General features: G+C 48.0%; 1 protein-coding gene across 1 annotated transcript in view; it reads left to right on the top strand.

Annotated features, from left to right (window-relative positions):
* Positions 1-8,437: 8,437 nt before the first annotated feature.
* Positions 8,438-18,023, top strand: part of TCTA (T cell leukemia translocation altered) — a 36,941-nt gene continuing 27,355 nt past the window's right edge. Inside the window, exon 1 of the mRNA XM_030205995.1 lies at positions 8,438-8,985. Coding sequence (XP_030061855.1) covers positions 8,775-8,985 — 211 coding nt within the window. The 5' untranslated portion in view covers positions 8,438-8,774. The remainder of the gene's footprint in view (positions 8,986-18,023) is intronic.

Here is an 18,023-nt window from a genome sequence, read left to right on the forward strand (position 1 = left end):
GTTCATTTAGCCTAGTATCCCATTTCCAACAGTGGCCAATTCAGGTCACCTGGCAGAAACCCAAATAGTAGCAACATTCCATGCTACCAATCCCAGAAATAAAATTCTCACAGGAATTTTGTAAGACTGTCCTCAGTTGCATCCAGTCCTTCCTCAGAAGATGCAACAGAAGCATCTGACATTCATATAGCCATCAAGGAAAGATCACCATGCGATAAAGGCTCACCCTACTATTCATCTAAAGGGGCAAAGAGCCTCAACAGCCAAGTTGTGCTCTAGTGTTGTCCAGAAGTCTTGTGTAATTGGCTTTATGCAACTGCCTTGTGGAATTATCTGCTCATTTTAGGGGGGATGTATCTGGCCTCATATTGGGAACTGCTTGATTGGTGGCCAAAGCTATTGATTTACTGTAGTTAAGCTTAAAGCCTGAAAAGTCCCCAAATAGTGGTTGGGGATGCCTGAGGATTTGTGAGGTGGACCAGGTGGTCATCTGCAAAAAGCTGCTATAGTAAATTCCTCTTTGCTCTCTCTCTCTCTTTAAGGAGTTCAGTATTGTTTTCTTCTTAATGGGACTGTGTATCCCTTCCACTTTCCAAGAATCAACTGTCCCCAATGGGGAAAGATTCCATGAGAACTCCATTAACCATACCACTGCCCCAGGTCCCTCATACAAGGCTTTCATTGCATTCTGAAAAAGCCCCTAAATGTCATACATGTCCAGGACTCCATACAAAAAATACTACTACTACTAGAAATCCTAAGAAAACCTGTCGAATGCCTTCTCTGCATCAAAACTGATGACCAGAGAAAGTGCTCGAGAGTGCTTAACCACCTCCAAGGAGGCCAGAAGTCTCCTAATGTTTTTGACCGCTGATCTAATTGAAACAAACTTCACCTATAATCTTGGGGATTAGCTACAATTTTTGTGAACAGCTTTACTTCACAATTGAATAGAGAAATCTGTCTGTAAGAAGCAAGCCAAGCTGGATCCTCCCCTGGTTTTCCAGTACTATGATATGGGCTAACTGCAGGGAGTCAGACATCCTTCACGATGTTATTAAATCATTGAACATAGCCTTCAGCGGTGCTAAAATGGAGTCTTGCATAATTTTATAAAATTAACCATGATGACCTGGTGATTTTATTTTTATTTTATTTATACCATTTATACCCCGCTCTTTCCCGCTCAATAGCAGGTTCAGTGCGGCTTACAATGTATGAGTACAAAGTGTCACAGAGATAACACAATGTAAGTACAAAGTATCATAGAGGTAATACAATGTATGGATAAAAAGTATCACAATGAGAATACAACTGTATAGAGCAGGACAGGGGAGGAGATTGAGGTATGTATAGTGTTAGTGGTGTGGATTTGGATCGTAAATTAAGTTGGGTTGTTTGGATAGGCTTGTTTGAAAAGGTGTGTTTTCAGCAGCTTTCGGAAGCATAGATGTTCGTTTGTTGTGCAGATGAATCTTGGTATGGCGTTCCAGAGTTGGCTGCCTATGACGGAGAAGTTGGATGCATAGTAAGTTTTGTATTTGAGACCTTTGCAGTTAGGCAGGTGAAGGTTGAGATATGTTTGAGAAGATTTGGATCCGTTCCTGGCTGGAAGGTCGATTAGAGTGGTCATGTAACTTGGAGATTCTCCGTGGAGGATCTTGTGGATCAGTGTGTGGGCTTTGAAGTTTATTCATTCCTTGATGTGGAGCCAGTGGAGTTTTTCACGGAGAGGTGTTGCACTTTTGAACCGTGATTTTCCGAAGATGAGTCTGGCTGCTGTGTTTTGGGGGTTTGAAGTTTTTTTAGGATTTGGGCTTGGCAACCAATGAAGATACTGTTGTAGTAGTCAGCGTGGGTGAGTACTGTGGATTATACCAGATTGCTGAATGTTTTTTGGGGGAGGAATGGTTTTACTCTTTTCAATACCCACATCATGTTGAACATCTTCTTCGTCATGGCTGTTGCGTGAATATCAAGAGTTAGATGGTTGTCTAGTGTTACTCCTAGAATTTTCAATTTGTCGGATATTGGTATTGTAACGTCAGGGGTGGTTAAGGTGGTTGGGAGTAGAGCGGAGTGTCTTGAAGAGAGGATTAAGCATTGAGTTTTTTCTTTATTCAGTTTGGACTGTTATGGGGTCAGGTGGTTTGAATTGATTTTTTTTTTTTCGCCATTGTATGGAAAGGGTTGCTTTGTGATGGTCTGACCATGGGGAAGCTGCCCAGCTGATATCTGATGAGAGGAAGTTTTGGTCTGTGGAGTACTTGTGTGTGATAGTCTCTCACAGAGAATCTGTGTCTCACACACACTCTCTCTCTCGCACACACACACACACACACACACTCTCTCTCACACTGTGTCTCACATACACACTTGCACACACTCTCATTCTCACACACATACTCTCTCTCAAACACACTCACACCCAGACTCACTCTCTCTCTCTCTCTCACACACACACACACACACACACTCACACTTTCACTCTGTCTCTCACACAGAGGGGCATAATGGAACAGAAACGCCTATCTCCATGGGCGTTTATCTCCGAGAACGGGTCCGTGAAGGGGCGGGGCGGATCGTATTTTTTAAAAGAAAAAGACGCCCATGTTTTATTCGTCAAGGTGTGAGCTGGGCGTTTTTGCTTTTCAGCGATAATGGAATATGAAATCGCCCAGCTCAAAAACGAATAAATCCAAGGCATTTGTTCGTGGGAGGGGCCAGGATTCATAGTGCACTGGTCCCCCTCACATGCCAGGACACCAACCGGGCACCCTAGGGGGCACTTTTACAAAAACCAAATAAAAGGTAAAAGAGCTCCCAGGTGCATAGCACCCTTCCCTTGGGTGTTGAGCCCCCCAAATCCCCCTCAAAACCCACTGCCCACAAGTCTACATCATTACTATAGCCCTAAGAGGTGAAGGGGGGCACCTACATGTGGGTACAGTGGGTTTGGGGGGGTTGGACGACTAGTAGCATTAAGCAGCACAATTGTAACAGGTAGGGGGGGGGATGGGCCTGGGTCCACCTGCCTGACGTCCACTGCACCCCCTAACAACTGCTCCAGGGACCTGCATACTGCTGCTTGGGAGGAGGGTATGACATTTGAGGGTGAAAGTAAAAAGTTGTGAAACATCATTTGTTGTGGTGGGAGGGGGTTAGTGACCACTGGGGGAGTCAGGGGAGGTCATCCCCGACTCCCTCTGGGGGTCATCTGGTCATTTAGGGCACTTTTGGGGGCCTTATTCGTCAAAAAACAGGGTCCAGGAAAAGTGTCCTAAATTCTAGCTCAAAACTGTTCCATTATCGGCGAAGGGCGCCCATCTCTGTTCGCCCGATAACCACGCCCCAGTTCCGCCTTCGACACGCCTTCGATACGCCCCCGTCAACTTTGTCCGCATCCGCGACGGAGTGCAGTTGAAAGCGTCCAAAGTTCGGCTTTCGATTATACCGCTTTATTTGTTTTTGTGAGAAGAACGCCCATCTCCCGATTTAGGTCGGAACTTGGGCGTTATTCTCGTTCGATTATAAGCTGGACAGTCACTCTCACATACACTCTCCCAAACATACACACTCCGAGGAAAACCTTGCTAGCGCCCGTTTCATTTGTGTCAGAAACGGGCCTTTTTTACTAGTTTAGAATATTGTGTACAATTCTGGAGACTGCAGATTAAAAAAAAAACAGGATGACGTCAGTTCAGAAGGTGGCTAATAAAATAGTCAGTGGTCTTCATCATAAAGCATATGGGGACAGACTTAAAGATCTTAATATATATACTTTGGAAGAAAGGCAGGAGAAGGGAGATATGATAGAGACATTTAAATAACTATCCAGCTAATTTTCGAAAGTGATCGCTGGCCATTTCCTGACATAAATCGGGAGATGGCCGGCAATCTCTCACAAGCGGCGAAATCGGTATAATCGAAAGCAGCGTTTTTGACAACATCGCCCCTTTCCCGTCGCCTTGGCGGCGAAAGTTCAAGGGAGCGTGTCGGCAGCCTAGCGAAGGCGGGACATGGGCAGGCATGGGCGTGGCTCCCAGATGGCCGGCTTTCGCCGATAATGGAAAAAAAAGCGGTGTTAAGCGGTATTTCGCCAGGTTTACTTGGTCCTTTTATTTTCACGACCAAGCATCAAAAAGGTGCCCCAACTGACCAGATGACCACCGGAGGGAATGGGGGATGACCTCCTCTTACTCCCCCAGTGGTCATCAACCTCCTCTCACACTAAAAAAATACAAATCAAAACCCTTTTTTCCCAGCCTGTATGTCAGCCTCAAATGCCGTACCCACCTCCATGACAGCAGAATGTGTTCTATCCTCTGACAGCCTTTCCATGGTTGTGGTGTGTCTCTCGGGTGAGTGTGACACCTTTTCTGTTTGGTGCACTGCAGAGTCACATCAGCAGTGCATTGTGGTGGGTGTAGGGTAGTGGGCTCTACTCCCATGGTGCTTTTCCCCCTGCTAACTGGGTCAGAGTGTGCCCTGTTTTGTTTCCGGTAGTCCATGAGGTAGTGGCCATTTTTGTAAGTCAGTTTTAGATCCCTTTTATGTGTTACCCACGTTAGAGAACATAGTTCTTACCTTGAATGTTGCTGAAAGAGGGCATTGTACACCATTCTGCCAGCTCTGACCTACTGCTAATCTCAGTACCAGGAAGACTCTTTGCCAGTGGGGCACAACCTCTGATCTGCAGTTAACTGTGAGTAAACGTGTTTATTCAAATAAAGGACTTTTTCAAAGCGATTAGTCTTCAAGTGTGGACTGGTATGCCAAGGTTATATAGCAGCAACAAGTCCTAGAGGCCTGCGTGTATGCAGGTCCCTGGAGCACCTTTAGTGGGTACCGCAGTGCATTTAAGGCAGGCGGACACATGCCCATCCCCCCCTAACTGGGCCTGCCCCCGTCTGACGTAAGTAACACTTACATTAGACAAGGGCGGGCCCAGGAGCAAAGGAGGACATCCTTTCCTCTTGGGCCCGCCCTTGTCTGACGTAAGTAACCTACGTTGGTTACTTACGTCAGACGGGGGCGGGCCCAAAAGGAGAGAGACGCGAAGGAAGAATGGGCGAAGACAGAGGCGTCAGCTGATCTTCTTGCCCGTGCAGCGCCTTCACTTAGAGGTGAGAGGCACTGCACGGGCCCGGTAAGAGGGAGGGGGGCCCGATGGAGGGGGGGAATGGCAGCGACGACCCGCGGAGGAGGCGGGGCACAGGGCAGAGGGTGTCAGGAAGCGGAGCTGTGGGGTTGACAGAAGAGTAGAGAGGAATGGAGGGGGGCCGGCCGGGGCTTCTAAAGTAAGGATTTCTTCGTTTTGCTTTTTAAATTTATAATGCGGGGAGCAGCGGCGACCTTGGACGGGGTGGGGGTGGGGGCAAGGCCGTTCAAACAGGACGGTCCTGACGAGCGCCTTTGCCCCCTCCTGGTCCTTTATTTTTTAACTTCTGGATTGCTTGCAGAGGGAGCGGGGAGCAGCGGCGACCTGGGGCGTCAATAAAGGACGCCCCTGGCGCGTGTTTTCACCCCCCTTTTTCTTTTTTTTTTTAGTTCTACATTAGAGTTTTTAGCCGGAGAGCCCTAATGAGAGGTACAGACCTCTCGTTAGATTTCTCGGTGTTTTCCTTCGTTAAACCAATCGGAAAACGTTAGTGCATGTCATTTCAAAAGGGTTTCTACACTAATTGCTCATCTGCATTCCATTTTCGTTAGCTGCTACGGTCCTCGAAAAATGGGCTTTAGTACATGCAACGGTTGGCAATTTCTTCGATAAAGGGTCGTTAAAGGGTCGTTAAAGTTTTGTGCATCTGGGCCTTAATCTCTACACAATACGAAACGTATCTGCTATCCTGTAATGACAATGTTTTCAAAACTATGTAAGCCACATTGAGCCTGCAAATAGGTGGGATAATGTGGGATACAAATGCAATAAATAAATAAATAAAGGCCCAAGCATTTTACTATATCTTAGCTGTTTGAATCTGTAAGAAGCAGGAACAGGAGAAGAGGGAGGAAGGGGAAACTTTAGTCAGGCCCCAGAGCTGAAATAAACTATTGCATGAAGCAAGGTCAGAAGATGGGGAACTGGACATCTGCAAGATAACTATGAACAAAGAAACAAAGTCCCAGCTGCTGTTACACAGAACCCTAGCAGACAGGCAGGGGACCATAGGCCATTGAGAAAACCTTAGGGGCAGACACTTAAATGTAACTATAAAATCAGTGGAATCTTATCAGTGGCGTACCAAGGGGGGGGGGGGCGGTGGGTGCAGTCCGCCCCGGGTGCACGCTGCTGAGGGGGTGCCACGCGTCTGTCGGCAACGCTCGTTCCCTGCTCCCTCTGCCCTGGAACAGGTTACTTCCTGTTCCGGGGCAGAGGGAGCAGGGAACGAGCGCAGCCGACAGGCACGCGGCACCCCCCCCAGCAGGTACAAATGCACTCGGGGGGGGGGTGTCCTTTCTTTTGCTGGGGGGAAGGTGTCCTTTCGCCGGGGGTGGGGGGGTCGTGCTGCACCGGGGGGGTGTCCTTTCGCCTGGGGGAGGTGTCGCGCTGCACCCGTGGGGGGGGGGGGGGCGCATCGGCGATCCGCCCCGGGTGTCAGCCACCCTAGGAACGCTACTGAATCTTATAGAAATGTGTGTGTGCTTAGAGGCAAGCTCCAAGTTAGAGCTGACTGAACACACACTCATACTTGCAAGGATGATTTATTTTTAAACAATAAATTGCTTAATTAAGCTTTGGTTCATCAATCTGATTTTATGAGTCCTATTTTTGTATAGGTTCTCAGGTTATCTGGGGGCAGTTTATAACACTGCATTAGGGGCTTATAGCCCATTTAGTTATGTTTAAACAAAAAAGATCTACATTAAACAAAATATTTATTTTGACTTATAAAACCACTTGTCCCTGAAACATGTTCAAAACAGAATAATCCATTTGTGTATCTAAAACAGATGTGATTCCATGTGCCCCAAAGAAAGGAGAGTTTCATTTTACTTAATTTAATTTCAATATATTCCATCTTTATAACACCAGGTTTCACAAAGCAGATTACAACAGTTAAGATGAACCCATTAGGAAACAGGATATCCCATTCCTTACTGAAATTTGGCCATCTGTATTGTATAGAACAGTGTAGAAAAATGAGCACAAAATACAGAATTTATAAGTGCTGCCTCTGTACCAGCTACAATAAATTTTTAAGCTGTTTTAGTGATATTCAAGTTTTGTTTCATGATATTTATATCTAAATGTGGGATTCATTCAAATAAATTAAAAAGCTGTCAAATAATTTTGCCCTCCACCTTTTAAGGCACTGCCTATCCAACTGGAACAACGTTTTACAGATGGACCACCAGAGGCAGTCGTATTTCTAATAATCTTTTGCTATTGTTTTAAGTAGTGTTTGCCATTGTTTTGGGTGAGCGAAAATGGTGGCAAACTCTGCCTACTGTCAGCAAGCTCTGCCTATTGGCTTCAGCACATTTAATAGGCTAGATAGGCTCATACCTTCTCCTGTTCTAAATCTAACCTCCATGGTTTAGAATACATTTCTATGCTATTATAGTGATTTTTCAATTTTATTTAATGATATATTTCTAGGTATGGGAAGCTTTCAAATATAGTAAAATGCTCTGCTGAACGCCTTTGGCTGAAATCCCTGCCCATGCTGACTTCATACATTTCAAATTCACATTGTACTGCAGGATGTCAGACTCACAGAAACAGAACAAGGCTTTGTTCTGTAGGACGTCAGACTAGAATGAAGCCTTGTGCGGGATTGGGAAGAAGAGGACCTCAGCTCGGCTGGCGGGGGTTGGGGTCCCTCGCCAGCAAAGGTAGGCGGCGGCGGGAGGGGTGGGTAAAAGTTGGTGTGGGGGGGTGGTGCTAAAATGTGCTCCCTCACCTCGGGCTCTGGACCCCCCCCTCCCGCCGAAGTCTGGCTACGCCCCTGCTCCTAACCCTTATTCACTTGTTCAGAACCCTTATTTTATCATCCTCACTTGAATATTCCCTTATCTCTTGTTTGTCCTGTATGTCTGTCCTAATTAGATTGTAAACTCTGTCGATCAGGGACTGTCTCTTCATGTTCAAGTGTACAGGGCTGCATAGTACGTCTAGCGCTTTAGTAGTAAAAAGCTGTCAAAATAAATAAAATATTTTATCCTCCAACTTTTAAGGCACTGCTTATCCAACTTGAACATTTTTAGACGTTTTACAGACGGACCACGCACGCAAAGGCAGTCCCTTAGCTCTAATAAGTGTTTGCTATTGTTTTTGGGTAACTCCAATGTGACTGCAGTCTCCGCCCGCGCCTACTGGCTTCAGCTCACATATAGGCTGGCTCAGTCATGCCGTCTCCTGTTCTTTCTGCAACCTCCGTGGGAACTTGGAACGTGACTGTACGCCGGTTTTTATTTCTATGGTAACGGCTTTCGTCCCGCGGGCTTCACACTCGGGGCGGTAGATTCGCCAATTGGTTCCAACCTTTGTATTGTAGGGGATGACGAAGGAAGGACATCTCGATACTTAAAAAGGAGTAGTAAAATAAATGGATACGATTTTGTGTTGCAAGTTTCTATTTGTTCTTTTCGTATAAGTGCAAATGTCTGGCTATGCGGAATGTGCGGGGCAGCAGAACCTTTTGCTGTTCGATGAGGTGAATTTCTAATATGTGCGGCTTGAAATAGCTCCGCGCCCGGCCTGATGGAATGAGACCTGAAGAGGCGGGTTGACGTATGAATTCTGGCGAGTGGTTAAGCTTAGTCAGGATATGGACGAGCCCTGGGATATAGAGTTTGTATCTCGCTTCCTGGATTATTTGCTGTCTCTAAGCAAAGAGTTCCTGCAGGACTGGGGCAGCAATGACACCAGAGTGGCGATTTTTAAAATTTTATTGGGCTGGTTGTTGCTCAGCATACTAGCAATTCACCTGGCCTGGAGAGTGTACGGTTCCACTGTGAACAACCTATACTACAGACAAGGTAAGTGCTGCAGAAGTGTAGGCCCTCAGCTTCAGTTTTAAGGTCTACAATTTTCACTGTCGGCTATCATGAAAAGGGTCTACGAGCCTCGCCTAAGGCCACTAGTTGGTGTCTAGGGTTTATAGGCCTCACCTATGGGTACCAACCAAGGAGGTCAGATTGAGAACCGGAGACGTCCAGGCTAGTAGGCGGAGTCATAAGTACACCCAAAACAATAGCAAACGCTAAGCAATGTTTATATTAAACCGCTCGTAAAAGATTATTAGAAATAATGGACTGAATTTCACGTTATTTGTGCACACTAGTGGATTTGAACAGCATGATTCCAGTGAGAGATTACAATGCAAAATACCAGCTTGGAACGCCGACAACATCAGGGTTTGGCTTGTGACTGGGATGATTCATTGGATAACCGAAGTTACGTGATCGGGAAGCCTTTTGTATACTCATTGTTTCTGGCACACTGCTGACAGAGTGGACTTGACAACATATATTTTCATGTGAATTTGTTACTATTTAGTCTAACAAGGCTATATGCTTGCATTATTATCTTCAGCTAGTAAATGACGGCAGATAAAGACCTTAACGGTCCATCCAGTCTGCCCAACAAGATAAACTCATTTTACATGTATGCAATACTTTATATGTATACCCGAGTTTGATTTGTCCCTGCCTTTCTCTGGGCACAGACTGTAAAAGTTTGCCCAGCACTGTCCCTGTACTAAACGTTCTGAAGCTAACATCAAAGCCCCTTAAAATTTACACTCCAGACCCTCCATATCCAGTCATGATCAGGGCACGGACCGTAGAAGTCTGCTCTGCGCTGGTTTTATTTTCCAAATACCAGCGTCGCCACCCAATCTCCACTAAGATTCCATAGATCCGTTCCTTCTAAACAGGATTCCTTTGTGTTTATCCCCACGCATGTTTGAATTCCATTACTGTTTTCATCTCCACCACCTCCCGCTGGAGGGCATTCCACATTTCCTTGTCATCAGCAGCAGATGAATCCATTAACTGATGGGTTGTATCGCCCTACCAGCAGGTGGAGATAGAGAAATACTGAAGGCAGTTGGGGCTAGTCGTCCAAGAGGCACTATGGTTTTTCAGTGTTCTCTGTCTCCCAGCAGTTGTGGACGTAGCTTGATCAGCTCCTGGATTTCAGACTGCCTGGGGTGGCTCCTGTGCATTGCCAGTTGAGTAGGGGTGTTGTGGCTGGTGGTGCCCACTTTAAAGGCATATAGGTTCGCCCTTTCCGTGCCTTACCCATTCCCCCTGCCTCCCGGAGTCCCTCTGTTGCTGCCTGCCTCCAACTTTCCTCACAGCGTTAAAAAAAAAAAAAAGCGCGCTTTTACTGCGTGGCTGTTCTGAGGCTTTTTCCAGTGATTCTGGTTCTGTGTAGCTTGACCGGAGCTCGTTGACTCAGTTCTCTGAGGTGAGAGTGGTGCCCAGCTCCTCTGGGGAGGTCCTGCGGACGCCGTTCCGATCGGGGTAAGTTTTGGCGCAAAGCCGCCAGTTTATTGATATATTCCCGTCCTGTCAGGCGATGGCTGCTCAGGGAGTTAAGCACTGTTCCTGTTGTGGTAAACGCAGATCAGCAGCTGGGCTGTGTAAAACGTGCTCCTTAGACGCTCATGCTAGTATGAGCATGGCGAGTGATGATTCTTCCCGCTCGATGGAGCTGGCAGCGGGCGCCATTTTGGAAGTGCCGCATGTCTTGACCCTCGCAGTTGCGGAGGAGTCTGAGTGCAGGGGGACGCCTCATTTAGAGGCTGCCAGAGGAACTCCTACATCCGTTTTTCCTAATTCGGAGGCGGAGGGTCAGGGTGAGTTCTTCTCCCCTGAGTTTGTGCTTTTAATACATAAGGCTTTCATGCTGAAAAGAGCTCTGCCGCAGGTGTCGGACACTGTGCTGCATCCTGGCCTTCCTCCGGGTGTTGATGCCCCGGGGATGACTTCAGAGTTTATTTCCTCCCCCGAGCGTTAGAAACATGCTAAACATAGATGGGTAAATTCCCCGTCTGAAAGTGGCGCACATCCTTTTTCCTCCCCGTGGTCGGGCTGTGGAGAGTCTGAGGGATCTGGCAGGCCCTCAGGGACAGATGATCCAGAGGAGGGTGCCTGTTTGCCACTGGATTTAGATGATCACAATGTGGTCCGGATTTTCCACCGTGACGAGCTGCCAGCTCTCATTACTGACGCCTTGCAGGCCCTCTCGATTGATGATCCTGCTGAAGGCGAGGCCTCCTCTGTTAATCTTGATGGCGAGTACTAAGAAGCCTACTCAGGCCTTTCCGGTGCATGACTCCATCCAAGAGCTTATTTCTGCTCAATGGGCTGACCCCGATGGGCCTTTGAAAGTGGCCAGGGCTATGGGTCAGCTTTACCCTCTGCGTGAGGAGCACTTGGCCCCTTTGGGGATGCCTAAAGTGGATGCGTTGGTCACGGCGGTAACAAAAAAGACCACTCTCCCAGTAGAGGGAGGGGTTGCTTTGAAAGACATGCAGGACCGGTGGCTGGAGTCTGCGCTGAAGTGGTTCTTTGAAATTGCGGGCCTGGCCTTAAGGGTGTCTATTTGCAGTTCCTGTGCAGCCCGGGCATGTCTTTCCTGGCTACAACAGGCGGTGGAACAGCCCGCCGATGGTGCGGGCCCCCTTTCTGAGGTTGCCCCGCGGATGGAGTTGGCCCTGTCATTTTTGGCCGACACCCTTTATGATCTGGTCAGAGCTTCGGCTAAACAGATGTCTGTGGTGGTGTCCACCTGCCGCCTTCTCTGGCTGCAGCATTGGGCGGCTGATGTGGCTTCTAAGCAAAGGCTGGTGAGGCTACCCTTTCGGGGCCTCCAGTTATTTGGAGAGGAATTGGAGAAGATTGTGAAAGACCTGGGGGAATCTAAACCCCAGCGGTTACCTGAGGATAGGCCGAGGCCTTCTTCCAAGGGTTCTGTGTTTCCCTCCTTTTCCAGACCTCGCTTCCGTGAAGCTCACAGGTATCACCTGTGGCGCTCTGCTGGATTATCTCAACATGCTCGTTTTCAGCAGAGGAACTCTTTTCGCTCGGACAAACGTTCCGCAGGGGCCGGGTCAAGGCCAGGAGTTCAGGGGCGTCCTCCACAATGATTGGACGCCGGTCAACTCCTTGCCTGCAACTCCTTGCCTGCAATAGGAGGACGTCTTTCCCTCTTTCGAGAGGAGTGGACCAAGATTACTTTGGATCAGTGGGTCCTGGACCTGATCAGAGAAGGTTACCGACTGGAATTTGGTGCCTCGGTGAGAGACGTGTTTGTGGAGTCCCGATGCGGCACTGCCGTAAAACGGGCGGCGGTAGAGTAGACCTTACAAGTCTTGCTGCACGTCGGAGCGGTGATCCCGGTGCCTCCTGCCGAACGCGGCTGTGGCCGCTATTCCATTAATTTTGTCGTGCTTCGAAAAGGGGGGTCTTTCAGGCCTATCCTCGACTTACGAAGAGTCAACAAGGCTTTCAGAGTACAACATTTCCGCATGGAAACCCTGTGCTCCGTCATTGCGGCGGTACAGCCAGGAGAGTTTCTCACGTCTCTGGACCTAAAAGAAGCTTATTTGCACATTCCTATCTGGCCTCCACACCAGCGGTTCCTCCGCTTTGCGGTGTTGGGAAAGCATTTCCAGTTTCAGGCCTTGCCTTTCAGCCTAGCCACAGCTCCCCGTACCTTTTCCAAGGTAATGGTGGTTGTAGCTGCCTGTCTCAAGCAAGAGGGTATCAGAGTTCACCCTTATCTCGACGACTGGCTCATCAGAGCGGATTCGGCAACCGAGAGTCGTCTTGCCACAGCCAGAGTGGTTTCAGTTCTGCAGGCGCTAGGCTGGGTGGTCAATGTACCCGAGTCACCTGACCCCCTCTCAGTCTCTTGAGTATTTTGGGGTCCGGTTCAACGGCCTCGGGGTTTGTCTTTCTCCCCCAACCAAAGGCGGTGCAAGCTTCAGAATCAGGTCCGTCTGCTTCTGCGGAAGGAAGAAAAAGTTCCCAGCAGCTTGGGACTTTGTCCAGCTGCTGGGGTCGATGACGGCCACCTTGGAGGTGGTTCCTTGGGCGAGAGCGCATATGAGGCCTCTGCAGCTTGCCCTGCTTCAACAATGGTCTCTGATGTCCCAAAAATATCAACTCAGACTAACGTTGCTCCCTGCGGCCCGGCTCAGTCTGGAGTGGTGGCTCTCCGACAGGATGCTGCACCAAGGAATGCCTCTTTCGCTTCCTTCTTGGTGTCTGGTGATAACAGATGCCAGCCTTTTGGGCTGGGGAGCGCATTGCCAGGGAAGCTGTGCTCAGGGTCTGTGGACACCCGTGGAAGCGGGGTGGTCCATCAATTGCTTTCAAAAGACTCTGAAGGGGCTTGCTGTCCGGGTTCTGTCAGACAACACGACAGCGGTGGCATACATAAATCGTCAGGTAGGCACTCAGTGCAGGGCCCTGGCTGCGGAGGCCGCTCAGATTTGCCACCGGGCCGAGCTACACCTGCAGTTTCTGTCGGCAGCTCACATAACAGGTCAGAGCAACGTGCAAGCCGATTTTCTCAGCAGGCATCAAATCGACCCAGCGGAATGGGAGCTAGCAGAAGAAGTTGTTCATCAGATTTGTGCCAAATGGGGGACCCCCGGAATGGATCTAATGGTGCCAAGTGCTAACGCCAAAGTACCTCGCTTTTTCAGCAGAAGGAGAGATCCTCACTCGGCGGGGTTGGATGCTCTGGCTCAACACTGGCCCTTGGGCCTCCTGTATGTGGTCCCTCCTTGGCCCTTGATAGGGCGAGTCCTGCGGATTCGTCAGCACCGAGGTCTGGTGATTCTCATCACTCCAGATTGGCCAAGGCGTCCGTGGTATGCGGATCTCTGTCGGATGCTGGTGGATGCTCCGGTGCATTTGCCCCTGGTGCTGAACCTATTGGTTCAGGGTCCGGTGTCTATGGAGGAACCCTGCCAATTTGGTCTTACGGCCTGGCTATTGAGAGGGTGCAATTGAGAGACAAGGGCTACTCTAACAAGGTCAACTCCACTCTCTTGCAGGCCTGTAAGCGGTCCACCTCCGCAGCTTATGCTCGGATCTGGTGCAAGTTTGAGGCGTGGGGTGTTTCAAAGGCTATTACACCCACGCGGGCTACAGTCTCGACAGTGCTGGACTTTTGCAGGAGGGCTTACAAAAAGGCCTGGCTTATAATTCCCTGCGGGTGCAAGTGGCTGCATTATCATGCTATCGAGGGAAAGTCGCTGGCTTTTCCCTTGCTGCTCATCCGGACATTGCCCGATTTCTCAGAGGGATGCTTAGGCTCTGTGCTCCCGTCCACTTGCCCTGTCCGGCCTGGAACTTGGGGTTGGTGTTGAAGGCTCTCCAGTGTTCTCCCTTCGAGCCGCTTAAGCGAGCTTCGAGGAAGGATGTGACTCTCAAGACAGTCTTTTCGGTGGCCATTACATCGGCTAGACGCGTGTCTGAGCTGCAGGCGCTGTCCTTTCGGGACCCTTTTCTGCAATTCTCGGAGTCCGGAGTGACGGTACGTACAGTGCCTTCCTTCCTGCCTAAAGTGGTTTCAGCGTTTCACCTGAACCGGCCCATTTTTCTTCCTTCCTTTTCTAGGGAACAGTTCCCGGACTCCTTTGGGCAGTTACATCTTTTGGATGTCCGCAGGGCACTGTTGCAGTATCTACAGATGTCAAATGACTTCAGGACTTCTGATTGCCTTTTTGTCTTGTTGTCAGGTCCTCAGCGTGGAGGTCCGGCGTCTAAGGCCACTATAGCCTGTTGTCTCAAGGAAGTCATTTTTTTCTGCGTATCTGCTTTCAGGTTGGTCTCCACCTGAAGGGTTTAAGGCGCATTCCACGAGAGCCATTTTCTCCTCGTGGGCTGAAACGGGTGCACTCTCTCTTCAAGAGATCTGTAGTTCAGCTACTTGGGCTTCTCAGCTCTATTTTGCCTGGCATTACAGGCTGGATGTTGCAGCGAAGCAGGATGCTATTTTTGGAGCTCAAGTATTGGCTCTTGGTGTGGCCTGTTCCCACCCTAAGTAGGGATTGCCTTTATACATCCCATCAGTTAATGGATTCATCTGCTGCTGATGACAAGGAAGGGAAAATTAGGTTCTTGCCTTGGTAATTTTCTTTCCTTTAGTAGCAGATGAATCTATGATCCCTCCCTGTCTGACTTTGTTTTTGTTCAGATCTTTCATGCAGATATAAATCTCATTGGGAGAAGTTGGAAAACAGTTATCAGAATTTCTACATGATGTTCTACTACAGGAGGTTGAGATCGTCCCTCCTTTGCTCCTGTGCTGGGGCGATTGTTCGCTGTGAGGAAAGTTTATGTTGTTATACCTTTATGGTTCACTCTGCTTTGGAAATCTCAAATACTGAAGGCAGTTGGGGCTAGCCGTCCAAGAGGCACTATGGTTTTTCAGTGTTCTCTATCTCCACCTGCTGGTAGGCGGATACAACCCATCAGTTAATGGATTAATCTGCTGTGACTAAAGGAAAGAAAATTACCAAGGTAAGAACCTAATTTTCCCATCTACCACCCTCTCCGTGAAAAAATACTTTCTGACATTACTCCTGAGTCTGCCCCCCTTCAACCTCAATTCATGTCCTCTAGTTCCACCACCTTCCTGTCTCCAGAAAAGGTTCGTTTGTGGATTAATACCTTTCAAATATTTGAACATCTGTATCATGTCACCCCTGTTTCTCCTTTCTTCCAAGGTATACTTGTTAAGGTCTGCAAGTCTCACCGCGTACAGTTTGCAACGCAAATCCCATACCATTTTTGTAGCTTTTCTTTGCACCGCTTCCAGTCTTCTTACATCTTTAACAAGATACGGCCTCCAAAACTGAACACAGTACTCCAAGTACTGAACCTTGAGGTACACCAGAATACGTGTTGTACATGATGATCCATCCATTCGCTCTCCTCCCTACAACCTCCCTTCCACAAAGTACACCAGCCTTCCTGGTTCTCATTCAGCACCAGAATTGACAATACTCCCCATGTACCCCCTTCAAACATCTCCATAGTAAGTGATGGCAGATAAAGACCTACGGTCCATCCAGTCTGCCCAACAGGATAAACTCATAAGTTTGATTTGTCCTTGCCATTCTCAGGGCACTTTTACAATTCTCTATACAATACTTGCAACATGCTCTCATTCTGTTATTGTCCAACTGATGATACCTGGCCACAACATGCTTGCCACAAAGCCCATTCTACGTCCAAAATAATATTTCTAAAACTCCTATAATTTGAACCCCTCACAAACAGTTTATAGCTCAATTATGATAGATCCATCTCTGGAGATAAAGGGTCTTCCTATCCTAGAAGATAAAATAAGTAGGTTCAATGAGTCTTTCCTTGCCTTCACTACCCATGATATAGTCTTCTTAGGTGCTTTCCACCTTCTTTGATTCTCTGTCACATGGAGAATGTTGTTTATTCTTCTTTTTCCACGCTGTAGCTGATTCAGGCAACTATTCCTGTTGAGCAAGCATGCCAGTCTCCCGGATCAACTGCGTGGTGTCTTCTACAGAGCTGCGTTTATACCACTGTCCTTTTAGCATAATCATCATGCTGTTTGGAAACGGCCATTTATATTGAATATGTTCCTCCCTCAGTCTCCTTGTAATAGCCCTTCACTCCTGCCACCAATGCAGTGTCCCATTAGCACTATCCCACTTGGTGGACTCCCCTCGCCTAGCTGCCTGCAGAACTTCTTTCTCCTGGCAATAAAGGAAGCAAGCTAAATTATCACAAGGATAGATTGGGTCTTTAGGGCCCAGGGCTCTATGCACTCTCTGGAAATGTAAACAAGAAGGTTCTCTCATACCCTCCTGTGTTCTCTCCATTGCAGTAAGTCTTCACAGATCTCTTGCACTACCTCTTTTTTTTTTTTTATTGAAATTGTTATCAAATAAACAGCATGCAAACAGCCAAAACTTCAAGTACAATTTGCTTTTCATTTGTTAATTCCCCCTCCCCCCAACATTCCACATCCTACCCTCCCTCCCTACCCAGGTGGTGTCTGAGTGTGATCAATATATTGTTCATAGTGTCCAAATCTTATTAAAAGTTAGTACGGACCCTCTTCGCATAGCTGTTAGCTTAGACATTTGGTAAAGAAAGTCTACTTTCCTGGTTACCACCTGTAGGGATGGTGTCTGTACTTGCTTCCACGCTCGAGCCAATCCTAGTTTTGCAGCCACAAAGTATTGAATCGCCAACCTGTGTTGCCGGCTTGGTATGGATGCTGGTCGGAAATGAAGCAAGCAGTGTTCCGCTTTCCATGCATATGTCCTCTGTAGTATTTTATTAACCAAGTCCCTTACAGCCTTCCAATATACATTTACTTTCTCGCATGTCCACCAAATGTGATAGAATGTTCCCCTTTGCCCACATTCCCTCCAACATTGCCCCGACACTCCCGGGTACATTTTATGGAGGCGGTCAGACGTATAGTACCACCAGTACAACATTTTAAGTCCATTTTCATTCACTGTTTGTGCCAGCAATGGTTTAAGTAAGTATTTATAATTTGCTTTCCATTCTGCTTTGATGTATGTGGTCTGTAATGCTTCCTCCCACTGGACTTGATAACGCACCTGTGGGTCGGTGCGCCCCAGCAGGGCCGAGTATATGCGAGTTATACCTCCCCTGCCTCCCCCTCTACTAATAGCTATTTCCATGGCTGTTTCGGCTAGGTCTAACTCATCCTGCGCTTTCTTTTAAGGAAGCTACGTAAGTTACAGTAATAGGTGAGACTATACTCTTCCTGAAGCTCATTGAATTGAAGCATTTTTCCCTCTTTCCATAATTGTCCCAGAGTGCACAACCCAGCTTGGGCCCATACCTCAAATACCTTCTCTGATCTCCCCAGTGGAAATCCTGTTGCCCACCTTATAGCCGTTTGCCGATAATAATTCCTCTCAGGGAACAGCTTCTTCCTCACTTGATACCACGTCCACATTGGATGTTTTAGCCCAATGGGCATTTGCTTAATTATACGGACCATTTCCTCACCTGGTATCCATAAG

Source organism: Microcaecilia unicolor, chromosome 6 (genome assembly GCF_901765095.1).
Source record: "Microcaecilia unicolor chromosome 6, aMicUni1.1, whole genome shotgun sequence".
Taxonomy (NCBI): Eukaryota; Metazoa; Chordata; class Amphibia; order Gymnophiona; family Siphonopidae; genus Microcaecilia; species Microcaecilia unicolor.